The 20,717-nt window shown below is 54.4% G+C and overlaps 6 protein-coding genes across 6 annotated transcripts; 2 read left to right on the forward strand and 4 right to left on the reverse strand.

Moving 5' to 3' along the window:
• Positions 1-608: 608 nt before the first annotated feature.
• Positions 609-2,143, forward strand: POSPLADRAFT_1180381 (hypothetical protein; the record flags this gene model as incomplete). Its single annotated transcript, XM_024488752.1, has 7 exons — positions 609-743; positions 783-823; positions 884-1,031; positions 1,084-1,189; positions 1,240-1,528; positions 1,584-1,712; positions 1,766-2,143. 7 exons carry the CDS (start codon positions 609-611, stop codon positions 1,974-1,976), a joined length of 1,059 nt encoding a protein of 352 aa, XP_024340247.1. The 3' UTR covers positions 1,977-2,143.
• A 5-nt stretch (positions 2,144-2,148) lies between these two features.
• On the reverse strand, positions 2,149-5,585 carry POSPLADRAFT_1139991 (hypothetical protein; the record flags this gene model as incomplete). Its single annotated transcript, XM_024485112.1, has 6 exons — positions 2,149-2,604; positions 2,662-2,734; positions 2,785-3,135; positions 3,188-3,283; positions 3,334-3,584; positions 3,642-5,585. The coding sequence occupies 6 exons, from the start codon at positions 5,583-5,585 to the stop codon at positions 2,149-2,151; spliced, it is 3,171 nt and encodes a 1,056-aa protein (XP_024340248.1).
• A 3,932-nt stretch (positions 5,586-9,517) lies between these two features.
• On the reverse strand, positions 9,518-10,676 carry POSPLADRAFT_1045779 (hypothetical protein; the record flags this gene model as incomplete). Its single annotated transcript, XM_024478858.1, has 5 exons — positions 9,518-10,055; positions 10,109-10,159; positions 10,219-10,318; positions 10,356-10,415; positions 10,595-10,676. The coding sequence occupies 5 exons, from the start codon at positions 10,674-10,676 to the stop codon at positions 9,518-9,520; spliced, it is 831 nt and encodes a 276-aa protein (XP_024340249.1).
• Positions 10,677-14,491: 3,815 nt separating this feature from the next.
• On the reverse strand, positions 14,492-15,663 carry POSPLADRAFT_1055515 (hypothetical protein; the record flags this gene model as incomplete). Its single annotated transcript, XM_024480650.1, has 6 exons — positions 14,492-15,074; positions 15,134-15,199; positions 15,254-15,310; positions 15,359-15,421; positions 15,477-15,503; positions 15,563-15,663. The coding sequence occupies 6 exons, from the start codon at positions 15,661-15,663 to the stop codon at positions 14,492-14,494; spliced, it is 897 nt and encodes a 298-aa protein (XP_024340250.1).
• A 2,376-nt stretch (positions 15,664-18,039) lies between these two features.
• On the forward strand, positions 18,040-18,766 carry POSPLADRAFT_1065708 (hypothetical protein). Its single transcript, XM_024481986.1, has 3 exons — positions 18,040-18,544; positions 18,613-18,626; positions 18,679-18,766. The coding sequence occupies exon 1, from the start codon at positions 18,123-18,125 to the stop codon at positions 18,348-18,350; it is 228 nt and encodes a 75-aa protein (XP_024340251.1). The 5' UTR covers positions 18,040-18,122; the 3' UTR covers positions 18,351-18,544; positions 18,613-18,626; positions 18,679-18,766.
• A 730-nt stretch (positions 18,767-19,496) lies between these two features.
• POSPLADRAFT_1139843 (hypothetical protein) lies at positions 19,497-20,483 on the reverse strand (the record flags this gene model as incomplete). The annotated part of the gene is made up of 2 exons (XM_024485089.1): positions 19,497-19,575; positions 19,744-20,483. The coding sequence occupies 2 exons, from the start codon at positions 20,481-20,483 to the stop codon at positions 19,497-19,499; spliced, it is 819 nt and encodes a 272-aa protein (XP_024340252.1).
• Positions 20,484-20,717: the final 234 nt, after the last annotated feature.

Consider the following 20,717-nt stretch of genomic DNA (forward strand, 5'->3'; position numbering starts at 1 on the left):
AAGGGCAGCAAGGTATATTCGAATGGCTCGGGAGCCCCATGAGCTCAGAGTCGAAGTGGAAGCTATCAACTACGTCCGGCTCGGCCGGCAATCAAAGTTTCCAATATCCAGCTCACACAACCAACCCAGCTCATGAGAACACCTTGGAGCTGAAATGTTATCTGTACTTCGAGGAATCATGACCACTTCTGGAGAAACTTGGTTCTGTCTGCACGTTGTTCCTGCGGATAGCAAGGGCCTGCCACCGTTGCAGGCCGTGCCCCTAACCCCATCCTAGGTTTCCGAGTACATCAGGGTTGCCCAATGCTGCCCTTCATCGCAGCGCGATTCTTTGGTGTTCCCGTCTCAGACTAAGACAGTTGAAAGCATGAGGTCCAGATCCAGTCTGATGAGAAGCGACGCACGGAGACCTGCACTCGAGATGGTTGGCTCGGCGAAGGCAAGTCAGCGTCGAGGAGGCCGCCGATGATGAGTAAGTTGAGCACGCCTTCAACGTCATAAACTATAACAATGCTTGCAAACAGCCCTAGTGTCCCTGCTGCATTGAGCTGCATATGAGACTCTTGCCTCGCTTCGCCCGTCTCTCGACCATCGCACAAAGACGTACCATGTCGCTTCCCTCGAGCATCCAAGCTATAGCTATCTCCAAGACCGGCGACTTCGATGTTATCGAGAAGAAGGAGCTGCCGTTCCCGAAGAGTGCACCAGGAGATATCCTCGTGAAGGCAGGTCTACGTCCTACGGTCGTGATCCTTCACGATGTAACAGGTAGAATTGGATAGATGCAGTACGGTGGTGTCAATTTCATCGACACCTACTTCAGGTGAGCGCGTGTGCAATCAGGACGTCCTTGGGCAACTTAACGGCGGAACGACCTTCCCAGAAAAGGCCTTTACAAGATCAACGAATTTCCATTCATCGTTGGGGGTGAGGGTGCAGGGACCATTGCAGCCTTGCCGACTGGCCCGGAGATCGTCAACAACGAAGAGTACAAAAAGCGGGGATATTCAGTCGGGGCTAAGGTCGCTTTGGTACGTGCAACCCCTGCTCGATAGCCCGTACAGGCCTAAATGGTAACCCTAGTATCGCCTGGGTGCTTTTGCGGAGTACGCTAGTGTCCCGTGGAAGGACGTCTTCCCTATCCCTGACTCTGTGCCGTTGATTACGGCTGCAGCTGCCTACACCCAAGGTGCGTGCCTCTAAGACATTCTTGCCGCGCACCCTCATTCCCCTCGACAGGCCTTACCGCTCTGACTTTTGTCGAAGAGGCGCACAAGGTCAAAAAGGGCGAGGTCATCCTGGTGCACACCGTCGCGGGCGGCCTCGGCCTGCTCTTCGCGCAGCTCATCAAGGCACGCGGTGCTACTGTGATCGGCACGACGAGCACACCGGAGAAAGCAGCGATCGCGCGCACGCACGGCGCGGACCATGTCATCCTGTACCCCACAGAGGACACCGCACAGCGTGTGCTCGAGATCACGAACGGAGAAGGGGTGCATGCTGTGTTCGATGGCGTCGGGAAGGATACGTGCGTCGCATTTGGCTCAATTGCCAGGTCCCCGCGCTTACGATTCGTGGTGCAGCTTCGAACTTGACTTCAAGGTCCTTCGCCGTAAGGGTACACTTGTATCTGTGGGCAATGCATCTGGGGCAGTGCCCCCCTTCTCCCCGCTGAAGCTTGCAGAAAAGAACCTGCGGCTGCTACGGCCCACGTCAGTTGCCAGCATGTCTATAGAAATGTCAACTCACCGGTTTTCTGTCGCAGGATGGGTAATTACATCACGACTCCAGAGGAGGTCCGGCGATACGTGACGGAGCTCTTCCAGCTCATCGCTGATGGCACGCTCAAAGTCAATGTTTTCAAGGAGTACCCGTTCACCGGAGAAGGTGTGCAGCAGGCGCAGAAGGACCTGACTGGCGGGAAGACAACGGGCAAGCTGGTCATCAAGATCGCAGACCCAGTTCTAGCCGAGTGATCTACATTGTGTAGCGAATCTATAAATGATGAAATGTCCTACACAGAAGTATACGTGACATGTATTCTATGCGTCTGTACAATTTCTGTCTGACGGATGTGGTGATGTTCCTCACTGAGTGATACCCTTCCAGTATCTACGCAATAATCTAATCGTCTTGTGCTTCACGTTCTCAAAGATCGTCCTCCCAATTCTCTGGGACGTCCTCGCGCGGCTCAGCTGTCGTGGTGGAGGCGGAGGCCACAGGAGGCTGGGGTTGCCGGGATGGCGAGGGCGAAGGAGTAGCGCGCGAGGTTGCTCTAGTCGACGGAGGTGGGCCCCATGCATTCGCCGCAGGTTTGGGCTGTGACGGCCGAGTAACGACCGCCCTCCATCCGCCCGCAGAGGAACTGCCTGCAGTGGGTGCAGGAGATGCTGCAGATCGAGGGAGGGCCTGCATCCCTGATCCACGTAAAGCGGTGAGCCTGCTGGCGCCTGGAGAAGGCGTGACGTCTGTCGAACGAGGGGCCAGGGCTCCGGCAGATAAAAGAGGGTTGGGGGTGCGAGAGTCGATGCGCCGGAAGAGCTGGACACTGCGATTGGGTTCTTGGTCTACCATTTGCGTATCCATCCTGTATATAGATGCAAGCTGGGAGTATATCAGTATACAACCTTATATCACCAAACAGGACCATATTCCACTCACGTCGTATACGAACTTGCGACGGCTCTCTGGCATGTGCGCCAAGACCTGGTTCTTCTTGTCAGACGACAGGAAGCTTCAAAAACACATTAGGACGCGGTCACCTGGAACTGCCGTGGTACTCACTCAGCAAAGCTCTTCTCAACCATGAGGCAGAACTTGTAGTTGGCTTTCGCATATGCGAGCAGCTCGTCGTTATAAACGACCTGTCTATCCGCGGTACCAGTGCGATTGGGGTCGATTCCAAGGGCATCGGCGAGCCGCGCGTTGCGCTTAGCAACGAGGCATTCATTGGAGCATTTCAGCTGCTGGGACCCCTCGCGTCCAGCGGGATTTGATATGCTCCCGCCGCAAGCGACAGGCTGGCGAATGCGTCCACAGGGACAGGTCAGGTAAACAGTTGTGCGGCAAGCTTCAGTCTCATCGCAGGTAGCAGGTGCGTGGCAGGGAAGCGTGCAAGGATGGTGCGCGGGCAAGCTGGAGAGACAAATTAACGTATGATCAAAAAGGTGACGAAATCGGAACATACCATAATTTCCTTGCCTTCCCGCAGACAGTGGTGCATGGACCACACGCATCTCCATGACACAACCGCTCGCAATGATGGAATCCGCAAGATAACAGTCTGGAGAATTGATCAGTACCGTCACAATCGACATGGCAGCGTTAGCTCACTTGCCGCATACCGTGCCGCACAAGACCTTCTCCTGCGAGCACTTGACATTGTCGACCATCTTCTTTCCGCAGGAGCATCGCTTGCTCATCAGGATCGGGCAGGGCGGACACGGCGCTGGGTCTTCATGGCATGCGTGTTGGATACTGGAGTGCCCACACTCAAGAGGGCGCGCACACGGGTAATGGCAATTGATGCGCGTCCCGCAGGGTACAGGCGGCTGGAGGACAGTGCGGCCACAATTGCAAACCATCTGTGAGATCGCGTCAAGGCCATGCGCAGAAAGACGGAGCACAAATCCAAAACACACCTCTTCGAAGGAGCTCCTCAAGCAAGACGGGCATGCCCCCCTATGGTCGCGCAGTTCGCATTGATGGTTTCCACACGCAAGGGGCTTTCCGCACACCAGATCGCACTCATGCCAGCCTGCCTCGTCCACAAGTACATCCGCGCCAGCGCGCTTCTTCCCCTTCCCCTTCGCAGTTGCCGTAAGGGACGCCAGCGGGCAGCACATGCGCTTACACTGGTGTCGCCCACATGCGCGTAGGGCGTTGCACCGCCGCTCGCAGAGAATCTCCTCCACCCCTGCGGCCCCGCGCCCTCGCGCCTGGTCCTCAGTGCACGGCACATCCCGCGTCGTCGCCCCGCATCGGCACGGGCGCACGAGCGCGATCGTACAGGGAGGGCACGGGCCTGTGTGGCAGCGGACCGCACACGCGTGTGAGCAGCCCTCGAGCGGCTTCATGCAGATGGACTTGCACGTTGGGATCGGGTCTGCGCAAGACGTGCGCGTGAGGACCGAACGGGGCTGGAAATATGGCGCCGAGGAGGCGTTGAGCGCGTGCTTGCCACAAGGACAGTGGGTGACCAGAGAGGGAGAGCGGGGACAGACGGCAGGAGTGGAAGATGGAGGATGGCATGGCTTCGAGCAGGTATGGATGCCGCAGTCGAACGGACGACCGCACACGGCCTCGCAGACGAATCGACCCGTCCACTGCTGGTGCTCTCCGTCCTCAAGCACGCTGCATTCCTTCTCCTCGCCGATCCCGCAGCCTAGTTCCCTCTCCTCCTTGCCACAATAGCATCTTCCCGTCTCGCGCACCTTGCAAGGAGGACATGGTCCGGGATGGCAGACGTCCTCGCACCGGTGGTTCCCACAACTAAGCTGGCGCCCACACGCACTCCCGCAAGACAGCTCGGCCGCTGCGCTGTTCTGCGCCCTGCTTGGCGCGAGTTTGGCGCATTTGAACGAGAGCGTCTCCTTGCCGCAATGACACGGCAGTTCCGTCGTCACCTGGCATGGAGGACATGGCCCTGGATGACACGCAAGAGGACACGAATGCCCGCACGCGCGAGGCCGCGAGCATGGGTTGGCGCATGAATGCGGCGTCGCAAGGCGCGACGGCTTTGGCTCGGGCATCGATCCGCAAAAACACCAGTAGCTGCTGGGCACCGCCGTCCGTTTTGACTGGCAGCCTGGACAACGCCAATCACCCACACGGTCCTCGCCCCGCGCCCGCCAGGCCTCTACAATGTCCTTGACGCTCTTTACAGCCCATTGCTTGATGCACTTGAGGTGAAACGTCGTCCAGCAGCACTGTGCGGTATCAGTTGCGCGGGCACGCTCGTTGTCGCTGTCGTCACTCGAAGGGAACAGTACAGGCGAAGCGGGAGAACAGGACCATGTCGGCTGTGCAGGGCGTATAGGCGCAAAACAGATGATACAATCCGGAAAGGGTGGCGTACATAATTCACGTATGAGGCGTGAAGTCAGGTCGTCCGCCTCAGGAAGTTTGCTCTTGAATTTCTTCGACGGTTCGACATCCACCTCGCTAGGCGTCGAGTGACTCGCGACTTCTGACTCCGTGAGAGCAGAGTTGAACTTTCCCCGTCGAGTTTTTTTCGGGGCTGAGTTCTGCGGAGACACTTGCTTGTCAGTTGTGCTCGGCTGCGCAGAGGAATCGCGCGGTTTTAACGAGCTGCCTCTCGGCGATGATCCCTCGTCCGGCGCACGATTCGGGTGCTTTCTGCGCGGAGGCCTCTTGCTGGGCCCTTCTGCAGCATTATTGCTGTCTGAAGTGACATACCGAGGAGGTCTATCTCGCTCCTGCTCCTGCTCGGTGGTGCGCGGTTTTCGGCGCCATCTGCGTCCAGTGTCAGATCCTGACGAGCGCACTGTTTCAGTATGTGATGCGAGGGTAGGTGCTTGACCTGCTGTGTGTGTTCCCGCAGAGGAAGACAGAGCTTCGGTCATTGAGAGCGAGAGGTTGATCGCAGGTTGGTTGCAGAGAGTCGTTGGATTAGTAATACTTGACTGAATCGGCAGGACGGGTATGAGCGTAGCAGGGAGAATGTTCGGTAGGGTAGATTACTGTCACCAACAAGAGTATTGCACTTGGACTTTAAGATCGACGAAGCCTGTGAGAAGGAAACAAGTTAAAAACGAGTGGACCCGCCCTTGATGATTCACTTGTTGACAGCTACGCCCGCCGGCTCCGAGTGGCAGTCATCAAACAAGTGACTATTCTGTAGTCTGAGTCAATTCGTGGGGTCCCCACATTTCGTATCATATCATTCGCCGGCTATACATTATGTCGCAAAGTTGTAGCCACCAAGTGGCTATATAATCCGCATAAATCTGTCAGGACAGCTAACGGGAAACCGGGCTGTGAAAATCTCACATAAGCAAACTAATATGGGTAAAGAGGGCGCTTGATGCGCGCGAATTCAGTGCGGGCGTCTAGTCAATCCAGAATATCACATATAGGGCGTCACACTAAAAAGTCCGACTCGGGGACAGGGGATGTCGCCTGAGGTAAGTCTGGGACGTACTCACAGAATGCTCTCACGTTGTCCGAGCGAGACACGCCATCGGTCTGTTTATACATCCACCTGACATGCCGGAATGGCAATCGACCTTACCGTCTTGAAGTTAGTGGGCGTATCCGGAGCTCGCGGAGGTTTGAAAGCTGAATGTTCTCTGGTTTCAGGAGATAAGGTCAAGATCTAAGCGGCGCGAATGCAAGAAAAGAGCGGCTTGGGGAATCTCAGGACGAAAGAATGAGGTAAGCAGGCTGTTCCTACGGTTGAGAGAGCGCATCGCGCCGTTCCCCGAGCGTCTACTATTTTGGCAACTCCGAGTCGAAGAAGCGCGGCGCTGCGAACGAACCGTCGTTAATAAATGCGCCACCGATGTCTCTTCGCAATATGGACCGCTCGGAGCTGCAGCTGTCCGTACATGCGAGCGGCGGTCTTACGTCTTCACCGACAGCAGCGCAGGCAATGTAAGCCGTGATGTATCTCGCGCGAGGACATAGTACCGCTTTCCCGACAAAGTCTAGAAACCCCGTTACAGGATACACCGGGTTTGGTACCTCTGATTTGATCCTTGAGTGTGCTCTTGCGCCATTCAGTACTAGGGAGCTATCTTTCCCACCGACGGTCTTGACACTTGATGCAGAGGCTATTACACAGTGAGCCTTACACATTTGCTGTCATTTGTTATCTCACAGCGCAATATAATTTTGCTACCACAATTACAGCTTCTCCCGATACATTCTGTGGACGACCTGTGCTCGAGAAAAACCCACGGTACGTCGTGATTGACACCCTCTTCGCCGCACATGCCGGTATCTTCTTCCTCATAAGCCGCTCACCGCCTTGGTCGCATTGCCTTATGCGTTTTCGCTGTCACAAATCCAGTGCCAATGGAATGTGGTGCGTCTCGAAGACCAGAATGCTGATTCCGCTGACCCCGCCGATGTCACCCAAAGTCATCCATTGATTGACCAATTTACGCCTCAGGGAGCGACTGCGGCATATCTGTGCATCCCAGCGCTGCTAGTCCGTGTCCATCTCCTCAAGAAATATGTCACCGTGGTTCGATAGGTACGCTTCCTGACAGTCAATTACACGGCAACAGGTTTCACGTACCATCGCCAAAATTTGCATATCCCGGTGTTCCCGCTCAACGTTTATTCAGAGTATCCCCTCCCTTCACATTCCCGGCTGCTATCTGTCCTCGAGTGGGAGCGCACAACGAGCAAGCAGGCAAAATGACCACTGTTTCATTCGATTCCAACGTTGAGCTTGGCCGTTTGATACACCTTCATCTGATATGACAGAGACCTCATCTTCAGATCGTTTTCCGTGCCGTCAGAATTGCTGATACCTCATTATTTTCAGAGCACCGTTATCTTTGACCATATTCCAGTTTCTAAACGTCTATCCACGCTCGGGCAGCCCGGTGGACCGTGGCAGAGTTCCTTGACGTGCTCGGGTCCTGCAGTGAACTGACGCTCTCGGCCGGCGTTTCCGTATCGGATGCATCCCGCGATTCATGGGCACCAACGACCAACCCTACTCAGCACAGTCGACGCACATTCTGCAACATAGGCGGAGCATGCAGATCTGCGTGCATCGGGTGATAGCTGTTGCGCCACATCGACTTGGATCTAAGATCGTCGATGCGGCGGTGGCACTGGCAAAATTCAATCGCAGCGACCCAAGCTCCGCGGATAGAGCTCCATGCACTCTGTTCCGCTAGCCCTCCTCCGGTCGAAGTGAGACCGTATTTATGGAAGACTCAATCTCAGTCACTGAAGTACAGCAGATACTTACTGTAGTAGGTCACATGACCGAGCATGGTACTTACACCCCACGTGTTCGTTGACTACAAGCTGGATCAAACATGTACGCGTTTCTTCTATCTTCAGCCTCAAGTCCTGCCGGAAGTCCTGTCCATATGATGCACAATGGACGAGGTCCTTGAAGAGATCTTATTCCTGCAAGTTTTTGCTTAGATTGCGCAGACCCGGACACCCTCCCCCGCTTATCTCTGTCTTCTTCGGGGGTATCCCCAGAAACGAGACGTTAATGGGACGTAGAAGGAGCCAGTATATCCGAATATCTGGTGGTTCTACACCCTTCTGCTTTGTCTGCTCTTGGCAGGCCTCGGAAGGTATACGCAATGTTGGATATCGGCATAACATTGTGACAGACTTTAGCATGACATGCGAACGTGGGAGAAGAGAAGCCTCGAACGCGAATCGATCGGGCGTAGAAGGTGCAGTTTATAGTCCGTAGCATTAGCTCCTTTGCCGTTGCTTTGCCGCACATTTCTGCAACATGTCGCTGCAGTTAGCAGACACCCCGCGTGAATCCCGTGCGCCCCGTCGTGTTCATGGCGTGACCTTATGCTAGCAATAGCACTCTGACCTTGGTCTTCTGCCCTTGAACGTCGTGTAGCGTTCCCGATATCGCGTTGAGCCATGTTCCGAAGTCTATCGCAATCTATCATCGGGGACTACACACGCTGCGCAGGGTTGGATCGTGCGAGCGATGCGGGAACGGAGCCAACGCCAACTGCAAGATGCACAATATCGGGCATTCATTGTCGATGCTGTCCTTCTAATGCATCCCCGATCGGAGGAAGCGATTGTCAAGCGCTTCGTCTATTAGGTTCTGGGGTGCACATGAAGTCCAAGCGCACGGTCTGAGGCGATTAGCACAGTCCCACATATGCTTCTGGCTTTTGGAAGACAGGCATCGGGCATGTACGACGGCCGGGATACAATGGATGCTAGTCCGCGCGTATCAAGAACGCAATGAGAATATGCATAGATGCTTCCATAGTTGTGGACATCCTCTTAACAGCGGGCTCACACGATTTGAGTCTAGGCTACGACGCTGATCAAAACAGCCGCCTAAAGCAGTCATGTGTATCGAGATTCTCAATCGCCGATGTTTCGCTGCCTGGACCCGCGCTGGCTGCCAGCCATCTTCTCATGATTGTCGGAAAAGGACAGATTGAAGTGACTGCTTACTTCACCGGGGGCTGCGGACCCAGGCTGCAACTTGTTCGGATTGGGCCTGAATGACCGGTCATCGATTCAGGGAGACTGTAGTATGGGATAACTCCTACATTGTCGGTATCAGGGATCGCAAGAAGATTAGACGATGGATAAGGACACATGAGTAGCTGAACAAGGCTAGAACGAATCCACCAGCGCGAGAGAATACCAACATGCCGATCACAAATTGGGCTTAGTAGAGGTTGGCTTGACCTAAAAATATGCTTCCATGTGTCCTGCATCTCCCAGCCACGGTACGCCTGGCTTTTCGAATGCATGACCTGACAACCTAAGGCGGCGCCGAAACGCAGCCCTGGCATGGGACGCTGTCTTTTCAGCAGCACAGCTCGTCTCGTTTGGGGCAGTTGTGCGCCATGTGTCTCTTGAGCGAGTCTAGGCGGCCGATCACAGCCCCGCAGTACGGGCACTCGTGTGCTGTGCTCCTGAGGTGCACGGAGGCAATATGCTTGCCAAACGACGCGACGTCCATTTCACGATGGCAGGGCTTAGAACCGCCCCATTGGCAGAATCCGCGCTGCGACTTGTGCTGGTCGACGGCATCCTGGTGGTGGCAGGCGCGAAGGTGGCGTTTGATCCCGCCTACGCTCACATCGTCGAGCTGAATGTGACACCCCCTCCATAGACACGGTCGTGGAAGATCTGTGGGAGATGTGTTGGAAAGGGGCGATGATCGTTTGAGCGGCGCCTTCGTGAAAGGGGAAAACGAGGCGTGTTGCCCCCTTGGTTCATGATATACAGGCATGGTGGTGTGACTGGAGAAACCTGTGTGAAATTCGGCCCCGTGTGGATCGTAGGCGGGGTTGGATGATGGTAGGCTGTAGTAGTGGCTCTCAAGTGTGTCGTCCGGATGGCTAGTGAATTCAATTATAGACACAGAAATGACATGCTCGATAGAATTACGTACAGGGAGGTGCCTGCCAGTGTATCCATAGGGTCTGACAGCCACGCGAAGCGACTGAGTGTTGAGAATGTGTGAGAATGACCGGCCGATAGCTGTACATGGGCTAGACTTACTTGTCCCGACGTTCGCTGGTGGCGATGGATAGACGATAATGAACATCCTCAGTAGGTTGGACAGTGCCTGAATGTCTTCTGTCGGAGTAGAAGAAACGGTCTGCGACGAATTGCAACTCGAGGAGAATGACACTCACTGTTGCGTTTCATATTCGTCGGGATATGTGGGATGCATCGCGTATGACCAGTGGGAAGGTCTGGATGACAGTGTTAGTACCTCTCTTCTGGGATCAGTACAACGGGAACCAGTACCCTGCCATTTGTGTGGGTGTGTTCGGATCCGTAGGAGAGAGACTGAACCTGCGGATGTCTCAACTGAGAGCCTCCAACGGAAGGGTAATGGCTACCAACCCTGAGTTGGAGAGCAACATCACACCAGAATCGATATCGTTCCACGATGTCGATAGTAGCTGCTGCTCAGGCTCTTCTTCCTTAGACGTAGGGTAGTGGAGGGCCATGGGATGTGATGAGTAAAGGAGGACTGGCCGAGTGGTGGCAAAGATCGGTGTGCCCACATGTCGAGGACCGCAGAGATATTTATACGATCTTGAAATCAAACTTTGCTTTGCGCGGCGATGGGCAAGAATTGGGAGGTACACTCGCTGAATGGAATCACCGGTCAAGATATTGACACGCGTCAGCACGCGCACGATGCATCCCGAAAGGGGAAACCCGGCTCCGCCTGGAGACATTCTAATAGAGAGATGCAGGGCGCAGCGCTTGTCATGGGTTCGGCATGAACGACCCTGCTGTAGCCAAATCTGAACCACGAGTGACTTCGGCTCAGCTCGAGGCCTGAACGGCCACACGACTCTATATGTTTCATTCAAGAGCTTCGGAGTCGTAGAGTGCGAGAGCAGGTTTCTGTCACGCTTGTTCACGACAGCGGCAAGGGAACACGCCTGAGCTTGAAGGTCCTTCCTGCTGACCACGATGTGCCCATCACGTTCAGCCAGGCCAAAGTACCCGACCCGCACTGGCTCCTGCCCCTCAGTCGAATATTAACTGCGCGCACCTCAGGAATACTCTTCCTCCCTCGGCGCGACGACACTCGCGCCCTCATCTTTCCCTGGTTGTCACAGCGACCCTCATAGCTATCAGTGAAGAGACGGAGTCACAGCGGGTCCGATTGGCTTGCGATTTCGTTAAGGAACTACGGTCAGGTTCCCAGAAGTCACCGCTCTCTCGACTCGACATCTCGTCCGGCCATCCAGCACATGATGCGATGTGTTTCGGATCATGAGTATGAGCCGACGAATACAACGAGGAAACAGGGTGTGGAAGTTCGACTTGAGATATCAACTTGAATATCCACCTTATCGTTATTTGGATTGTCGATCAAACCTGATCGGGACGTGGCGCGCGACCAGCAAAACAAGATCATCTCCTCGCGGCCACATATATTTGACCCTCAGCGAACGGATAGCCCCGACCGTCTGGCCACACCCAAAGTACTTAGAAAATCTGACGAATGATACTGATATCTAATTGTGGTCCTAGGTCCACAGCTGCGCGGAGTCTCCAGCTTCAGTGGGAGCGTGGGGCATTGCGTTGCCGTTTCTCATTATGGACGACGGTGATCCAGTTTCCAGCCTGAGGCGGGGCATGTCCGACGCAGCGCTTATCGAAGCAAGTCCCTCTGGACCTCGTGAGACCAGAGCTTCTCAATACAATGATCTCAAGCCGAAGGCTCATCGGGGCTGACGGTGGCCCGATGAGCACAGCCAGGCAGCCAGATGCCCATGAGATAATGAACTTCTCCTGCTCTTCCAGGGCTGCAAGATAAGCTTATGGGCCCGCAGCGTTGAACATTCTCTCCGATGCATCCCGGAGGTCGCATGAAGCCGTCACGATCTAGCCAGAATTTTAATATCGGAAAAACTTACAAATTTCGCTGCAGCTTCCGACTGCACTCTTGGAATTGTACGAATCGTAAAGGACAAACAACGTTCGGTCCATGCCGGATTGGTGCCTGGGTAATCGATCGTAACCACGGACACTCTGGACTGTTTAGGGCGGCTGTTGCCTGAGGCTGTAACATTCTCACTGTCATCGCGGATTATTGTTTGCAAATTGTCTCAAACTCGAGGAACGCTCCAAGCCATAAACAGCACAAGGGCCCATAGTCGACATCATCAGAAACATGATATCCCTACCCAGGTCAGAACACCTTACGACTGCGGTCAGATGTATCTGCAAGTAGATCCTTCGGCTGTGGGCGCTGACAGCGACTCGTAGCCATAGGCGTGGATATAGAAATCCCATGAAGCCTGAGCGCCGTTCCTGGCGCTATTGATGCCTGTTGCGGCTTCACTGAGGGGTAGCCAATATGTTCCACGCGCGAATGATAACACAAGCTATATGTGCGTGATAGTTGAACATATGGCACAGTTACTGATACTGCACGTAGCAGGGCCATTTGGTGGATGAACCTTCTATTCATGCCTGTTAAACGCTATCTACAACTTTTCATCTTCGACGTTTTTGCCTCTTATCTTGATCGTGCCCACTGCCGGGCATTCCAAGATTGGGTTAGTTTACGAGATACACTGGGATTTTCCCCGAAGGTATATTCTCTGGGCTGACGAAATTGAGCAGTCTGACGTGTTGGATGCGTAGTGAGCCTCTGTGACAAGGGTATAGCTGACTTTCATCTTCATAGGCTCCACACATGCCGCACTATCGATGAGTACGTTACTTCTGGCACAACGATACGTTGATGCTCTGCGATTCCTGCCAGGATTAGTATCAACTGCGACGTGGCTGGGGATAGAAATCTTCATGGCCGACGCTAGGGAGGTAGAGGTCATTACATCATGCAGCCCATCTTTTAGCTCCGTCCGCATTGAGGAAACATCATGAACATGAGGTCGTTTCAGAAGTACTACTGTCTGACCGGTCATGGTGGACACGCTACAGGACCGCGCCTACCTGTACAAGGCACTCTCTGGCATCCCCGAGTCAATTTTCGTGGGCTGCTATCAGGGGCACTGTGCTGTGGAGGCGTGTTATTCCAAGTACTAGCATCTACTCGCGGCCCGGGGTTAGTCAAACAACCGAAGAACCCTATTGGGGTCTTGACACAGCCGTGTGCGGCGCGGCAGGATGAACACAGGGGCGCCTTGCGAGAAGCAATGCGAGTATGCAACAGGGTCCGATATTCCGCTAGCACTCAGGCGGTGCTCCTTGGGTGCTGTCATTCACAACCTATTGGCACTGCCCGGGAGAAGATGGGCGTCAGTAGCTATAGCTTGCGTGTGGTTTCCATGGGCATGGACGAGTGCTAGCATAATGTACGCCACACACCCTGCGGCATATCTGGATATCCGCCATTAAACGCTGCGAATAGTTCTAATCAGGCCGTTCTAAATGACCTCACCGCCTCGAGGATGCAAACAAACTTGGCTCCGCGGTCATGAGGTTAACTCACGGCCCGGTATCCTGAGGCCCGATGACGAGGCGTGGATCGGGCTGGAATGGTTCTTTCACTTCCTCAGTTGTAGTTATTCCGCCGCTCAATCTGTCTCCCGCCGCACCGAGCAAACAGTAGCTGCAATTACCGCCGCACAATGCCATCGGTAAATAGATAGTCCGCACTCCCATTCAGTCGACACCTTCCATTCAGGGGCTTCGGATCAATATCTATATCCAGTCTGAGCCTTGTCACGGATGCCGACTGAAGGAAGTTGCCCATCGACTTGGCCCTAGTAAAGTTGTTCATGCAGCCCTGAAACCCCGGCGGTCCTTTCCCCGCATCCGATCGCCAACAAGTGGAGCAATAGAGGCCGTGGCCCGCGCCCAACAGTACTTAGCAGTCGCGTGTAGCCTGCCACGAGGTATGTGCGGCGTGGGGCCTGATTTTTGATTGAATATGAGGTCCAACTTCAGTTCATCGATTTCAGTCGGGCGCGACTGATCGCTGGGCGCATCGGCGATCAACAGCATGATCGAGGTGCGTACCTGGTTTATGCGCTGAACGTCTACCCATTTGCGCCCACAATATAAGAACGGCGACCGAAGCGCCAAGGTGGAAGCTCAGTTTTAACAATCCAGAATGCGTGAAGCGAAGTGCATAATGTACATGATGTCGTTCGTACGCTGTTTTACACGAAGGGAGAGAATTGGAACCAATAGCAGGGTCGTGTAGATCTCGATTCAGGTCGGCATCAAGGGCGACTACCAGAGTCATCACATGAGAGAATACGAGAGCAATTTTACAAAGACGATGAACCCAACCGCCTGAAGTTTGAAAGAGCACGTAAAAGTACGTGCATCAACAGCTAGAGGGACGGTAGGGGCAGTGGTCACGCATGTGACGCTTGAGGCTGTCCGGCCTCCCGATCACGTTGTGACAGTACCGGCACTCCGCAGCAGTGCTCTTCAGGTGCACAGAGGCGATGTGCTTCCCAAAGCTTGCGCGGTCGAGGTCGCGCATGCACGGGGTGCCGTCGGCCCATAGACAAACACCGCGCTGGCTTTTGTATTCCTCGACCGCATGCTCTTTGTGGAAGTCACGGAGGTGACGCTTTATCCCTGCGGCCGAGATATCGTCGAGGTCGATAATACACGCGTTCCAGCGACAGCGCACGCGGACGCTTTGCGGAGCGCTCTGGGACAATGGATCCGCGATAGAAGGGAGACGGCGGAGACTCTCATACGGCGAGATCGAAGGCCGACTACTTCCCAAAGGCGATATAGCCGCAGGCTGGGGCAGAGGGACCGAAGTGTACGCGTATGACGGGGGATCCTTAATTTCCTCGTGTACGGGGAAGGGCGCGTAATGCCCCTCCTGATGCGGATAGACGTAATGTGATGGCTGTTGCGGCCTGACGCTAGAGTCCGTGGCCGGCACCATCCTGCAAATGTAATAGAGTGAGTTTGAAATATATGTGGATATCCACTCGCACATACGAACCGAGTGTGAGCGTACCCATGAACTGGCAGGGAGGGCGCGTTCATGGTCATGTGTTGATTAGGCATTCTGGGCCGTGTTGCTCAATGACGGCACGAGTATGCGACGCTGTCAGAGACTTACTGCGTGCGGCCATAATATGCATTATTGAACGCAGTATTTCCACTTATGCTACTCTGCCTAGAACAACGTCAGCACAACGTCAGCTGGTAGGACATCACAGCTTACTGTGAATGAGCGTGATACTGGCTGTTAGTTGTGTAGCCATATTCGGGGTAGCCATGGTCGGGGCTACAGCACCAATGTAAGTTATCCTCCAAATAGCATGCGCAAGCGGTCCTCTCACAGCGTGTGACCCGCCGTAGGAGCGCCTCTGCCAAATGGGGAACACGTTAGCTGCTTTGGGTTCGCTATCTATCTAACAGGACTCACATGAGCTCCCCTCGGCCCGCAAAGTGACGTGCATCGTGAGAGCACAATGTGCAGTCGTCGTAGCCGTTAACGGCATGGCTGTCTCGCGTAGCACCAGCCATATTCGGTAACGCGAGATATCCGGTATGTTATGGAAGTGGGTAGTGGCGGCGAGAGGAAGGGATGGGAATGAAGTACGGGGGAGACATGGGGTCTATATAAATGCACGTAGCGAGTCAACCTGTGCTGCCTTGGCCCGCAAGAGTGGCTACAAATTAAGTTGGATCTCGATGCATCGATCACGCCACGTGGGCCCGGCCACCACGAGAGGCGAGCGTGTACCGCAGTGCCAACATTCGCGGACTGGTAAATATTCTTCTGGGGAATTGCAGGGAATTGCCCGGCCGCGGGAGTTTCGAGGCGCCCTTCTGTGCTCGTGTGAAGCCGGATTCTCCGGCAGGACATAGGCGTCACAAGGACAACTTGCATGTACGTACTCACACGCATCCAATCTTTCTCCGACGGAACCTCCTCACCATCGGTCGAGGATCATCCTCTAGGACAAGCATAGGCAGTCCTTTCCTTCTAGCAAGCTGGCTTGACCCCCAGCGGTAGTCAAGCAGAACGGGCTTGCAGACACCGCCCCCAGGGTCCTCTCACTATCACCGAATGACAGGGCGAGCACATGTGTGTATATCCATCGGGATACAGCCTCTACCGAGGTACGTGCCCCCGCATTGTCTTCCGAGTCTCTAGCCATCAGTCATCGCCCTTTCGTCTTGCACCGCTCCCGTGTAGCGCACGACGAGGTCCGAACTGTTTAACGCCACGACAATACGAACGGCGGTCGGCTGTGAGGCGTTCGCCAATTGTTCATGTGCGTATGGTTACCAAGCTGCTTCTGCTAGCGGATCTCGATGACGCTTCGTTGCCATCCCGTCGCCGCCTAGTATAATGCGAACGTCATATGCTTCCTCGAGACGCTGCCAGGACGCCAGTACATGAAGGTCGTCCGCCACCTCTCCACGTCACCTGCTACCTCCCTCGCCCTAGCTGGTTGTGGCGGCCGCAGCACTGATCAGTATCAGACACATTAGGAGCCTCACGCGAGCCATGCATGTCTAAATGCCAACTTGTCGTTATGGCGCCGATTTGACTTTACGCAATGTGCTGGTTCCGGCCGACCTCGTGGAGTACAAGGTTCGCCCAGCGAATGTACGGCACAATATCCGCAACCTGTGCTCGAGTTTCAGAGTCGTGTGAGCCCGTTGTGAACGGGATATCTCGATACAATCCACCAAATCGCCTCCTTGAGGGACTTCATGCGTCGCGGGAGGCGCTATGAACCCCTCCCTCGTTCCTTTCGGACAGACGATCCGGTTACTCCCCGAATGCCGTACAAGCGCTTCGAGATTGGCACAGTTTGTACCGAAAAGTTGTGACAAACTACTTACGATTTGCTTCGATCCGCCTCTCCGCCCTGAAAGCAGACCTATCAGGCATTGATCTGATACGTAATTGTCACCGTATGAAGGACTTTGGGGATGGGAAATCAGCAATGTGTATGTGTCTTATGGGCGCTGATCGTCAGTTAGAGCTTTCAGTCTCAAACGCATGCCCCCTAATCAAATTGTCCGGAGCACCCTATAGTCCACTCAATATGACGTCCGACAAAGATGTTCATGTCGAACATCGGATATTAAATGTGATAAGCCTTGGGCGGCGATGGTGCTTACTCGGCGTCTACTTGCTCGCAGCAGGCGGTAGGCACGCAGCCCTGGTTGGCGTCACTATGTGGCACTACAAATCAACTGTGTGTCTAGTCAGATTTGCGGAATCTCGGCAAAACTAAATACGACGATCATTTCAAACCGAAACGCTCACTTCGAAGCCTTCGGGCGACTTCAGCGTTGTGCATTATAGTGGGTATAGCATTATGATTAATGGTGTACCTACATCTTGCGGGGACCCTCAGACAAACCCTCGTGCTACTACTTGGGCCGCCCCATCATGTCTCAGATTAGTATGTTGGTACAGTTTCAGCTTCCGTCAAGCATCCACGGCCACTCGTATGTTATGATCTGCTTCAATTTCCATCGATAGCTCCCTGAGCAGTGGCGTTGGGGCGCATGCGAATCACGCACCAAGTAGACATGCTGGAAGCAATGTTGTAAGTCTCCGCCGTCACGGAGGATGCTCGTATGTGTAAAAGGATGCAGGAGTTGGGCAAACGCTGAATTATCATGACAAAATGCGCAGGCTGCGGCCAGACTCGTGGACAGTGGGGCCTTCCAGCCACATACGTTGTATTCTTTCCGACTCTGCTCGTGTTTCAGAGTTGCGTGTGCCTGCCGCGGACCGAACTTTGGATGCAACTCACCACATTTTCTCCATACAGGGAGTTTTATACCCCGGGATGACGCCGTGCCTACCCCGTCTCTACTGTTTGCATCCGGTCAACAGACCGGCCTACTTTTTGAGGCCCGTGCTAGCGTTCTGAGAGGCAGGGCGGTCGGTGATTCTTGATGACACAACTTTGACAACAAATGCCGCTACCCTCGCCAGCGATATACTAGGAACAATGCGTCAGTCTGAAGCTCGGGAGCCTACAGTTGTGAGGGAAAATTTGACACATCGCAGGTTCCGCGCACACGGTCCGGCTCTAAACATGAAAGACGACACTGCCGCTGTAGGCACGGCGGCAAAGGTTGCATGTAAGACTTTAGTCAAAGAAACAAGATCGTTAGATCCGGGTTTGCGGAGATCTCGCGAATCTGTGGGTGGACCAAGATCCAGAGCCACACGATGATGAAAGACTCAGGCCGGCGGTGGACACATCAAGCGTCAGACATTGGAGCGCCTGTCGTTGACGCGTCGAACACAGCTATCGTCAAAGGTGCGTCGCGACGGGCCTGTCCAGCATTTTGCACAATTTCATTATAGGTAGGTCGGCGAGTCGATGTGGCGGCTCCTGACGAATTCAAATTTCACAAGACGCGTTTGGCCTAGTAAGCTCGGTGATGATCAGCGCCATGCTAAGACACCCTCATCTTGCTCAGGTAGTCGCACTTACAATGCATGAGGGATATTGAGGATTGATAGCCTATCAATCCTCAAAATCCCTCATGCGTTGTGCGATATTGATGTGCTTGCGCGCCTAGGAAAAGGTACCAGTGCACAGAAGATTGACTTGCGTTTGTCAGGGCACACCGCAACTCGGCTCCACTACACAGATTATCAGCCTAAACCAGAACTCAAAGAGCCGAACAGCACTTATGGAAAGATCTGTCCGACGAAGGCGGAAAAGCGGGCAGTAATGCAGCAGATTGTTGTTGCCCAAACCAATGTTTCTGCGTCATGGGGGTTTGCAATCTCGGTTGACAGCTGTGGCGCGACCACGACCTCCACGCCGAATCCGTTCGCCGAGCGTCCCGTCGGCAATCGGTTCCTCGCCTTTCTTGTTTACAACCATTCAGGCCATGTCCTACAGTAGCTGTAGACCGTGGTATGAGACTTCTGCTGTAGCGTCCGGACGGCTACATGGGATGCGAAGTCGGGTTGCTTACGTGACTTGACAGAAATCCTCGATGTTGAGAACACAAAGACTTGAAACATGCCTTCGGTCATCTTCTAGTGCGCGGCAGAAGATCGCGCCAAAGCCTATCGTCTGTAACTCCTGGACTTCTGTCTGTTGGTTCCTACCTTCGTGATCAACTCCCATAGATCTTCTCGTCGGGATGCGCGCATTCCTGGAGGAGCGGGAAGATCTCAGGTTGTACGCAGCATCGATCACATCACCTCGGGAAAGTCCACAGTCCGGACTACCACCGAGGTGAACGTGATGGCTTCACTATTGTCTTCCCGCGAAGGCCCCCATGAGATGTGAAAAGGAGCTGTGAAAAGATGACGCCCCAGGGCATTGTTGGTTTGGAGACAATATCATTATGATGGGACACTAGTACAAAGCGTCTGATAGAGTACTGAGACGATCAAACGGTGTTGTCCGAACATTGATGTGGTGAGTATGAGGATTCCTATGTGCGTAATGACAGGCCGTGAGTGCAAGACAGAAAGGATCATGTCCTGCGATTGATCATGAAAATGTGTCAATTTTGAACGTCAACAAACATGGAAGACAGTACAGCGACAATCACCGAAGATCTCCACCCCGCCTTTGAGCTTCCTGTAAGGCTCTAAGGCACCTGAATACCGCTTTCACCCCCTCTTGCACAGCAGACTCGTCCTCTGGTACCACCCTCTGGAGCAAGGCAGACATCTTGTCCGGGTGCCACCTGAGAAACGACGCTCTGAAGCGTTCACGCTTTGTAACTGTGTTCCGCCGCACGCGCAGTGGCCCAAAGAGGAACTCCTCAATCGCACCAGGGACGAGATCGTCGACCGATGCTACGGCAGAGGGCAATGGCCACGGCACATCCTTGAATTTTACAGGGGTGTTTACGGCCAGTAGGGCGCACCATCGTGCTTCATACGCGTTCCATTGGGCCGTGAGCCGCGCCTCTTCGTCGAGCAGACGGATCTCTGCGCGCAGCTGCTCCGTGCGCACCTTGTCGCGCCGCCCGTGCGCGTCGCGAAGTGAACCGCCTGCGCGCACCCATGCCATTTCGCCGGTCAACGCCTCAGCGCGTTCGCGTGCTAGACGCTCTTCATGCAGCTGGACATCGCGCCGGCGGCGTTCTTGCCAGGCCGCCTCTTTGCGCGCTTCTGCAGCTTCCCGGGATGCCCGTTCTTGCCGCTCGCGGCCTTCTCGTGAGTCCCCTTCAATTGCTCCCTTGATTGTGAACGTGAACGCGATGTGTCCGTCTGGGGTGACGGTTGGAGGGAACGCGAAATATCCTTTGACCCGTGGAAACGTGGGCTTGGAAGGCCCTGCTGCCCAGCGATGCGTTCCTGTAAGTTTCATGATTTCGTCAAGGTCGTCCATGATAGTAAAGATGAAAGATGGAAATGTCAGCGCAGTTGGAAAGTGGAGGTGGCTGTTGGACTTCGTGTGCATTACACAAAACGGGTCCAGACTCTGGGACTCCGGCCACCGCCTCCGATCTGTGATGCGGCGTCCAGAATAATTGACCTATTCATTGAGCAACTTCTTGCACTACCAGGGAAAGTGTTTCTGTATGCCATATCTTCCTTACATGAATGAAATGCGGTATGCAGA

This window comes from Postia placenta (genome assembly GCF_002117355.1).
Source record: "Postia placenta MAD-698-R-SB12 unplaced genomic scaffold POSPLAscaffold_5, whole genome shotgun sequence".
NCBI lineage: Eukaryota > Fungi > Basidiomycota > Agaricomycetes > Polyporales > Adustoporiaceae > Rhodonia > Rhodonia placenta.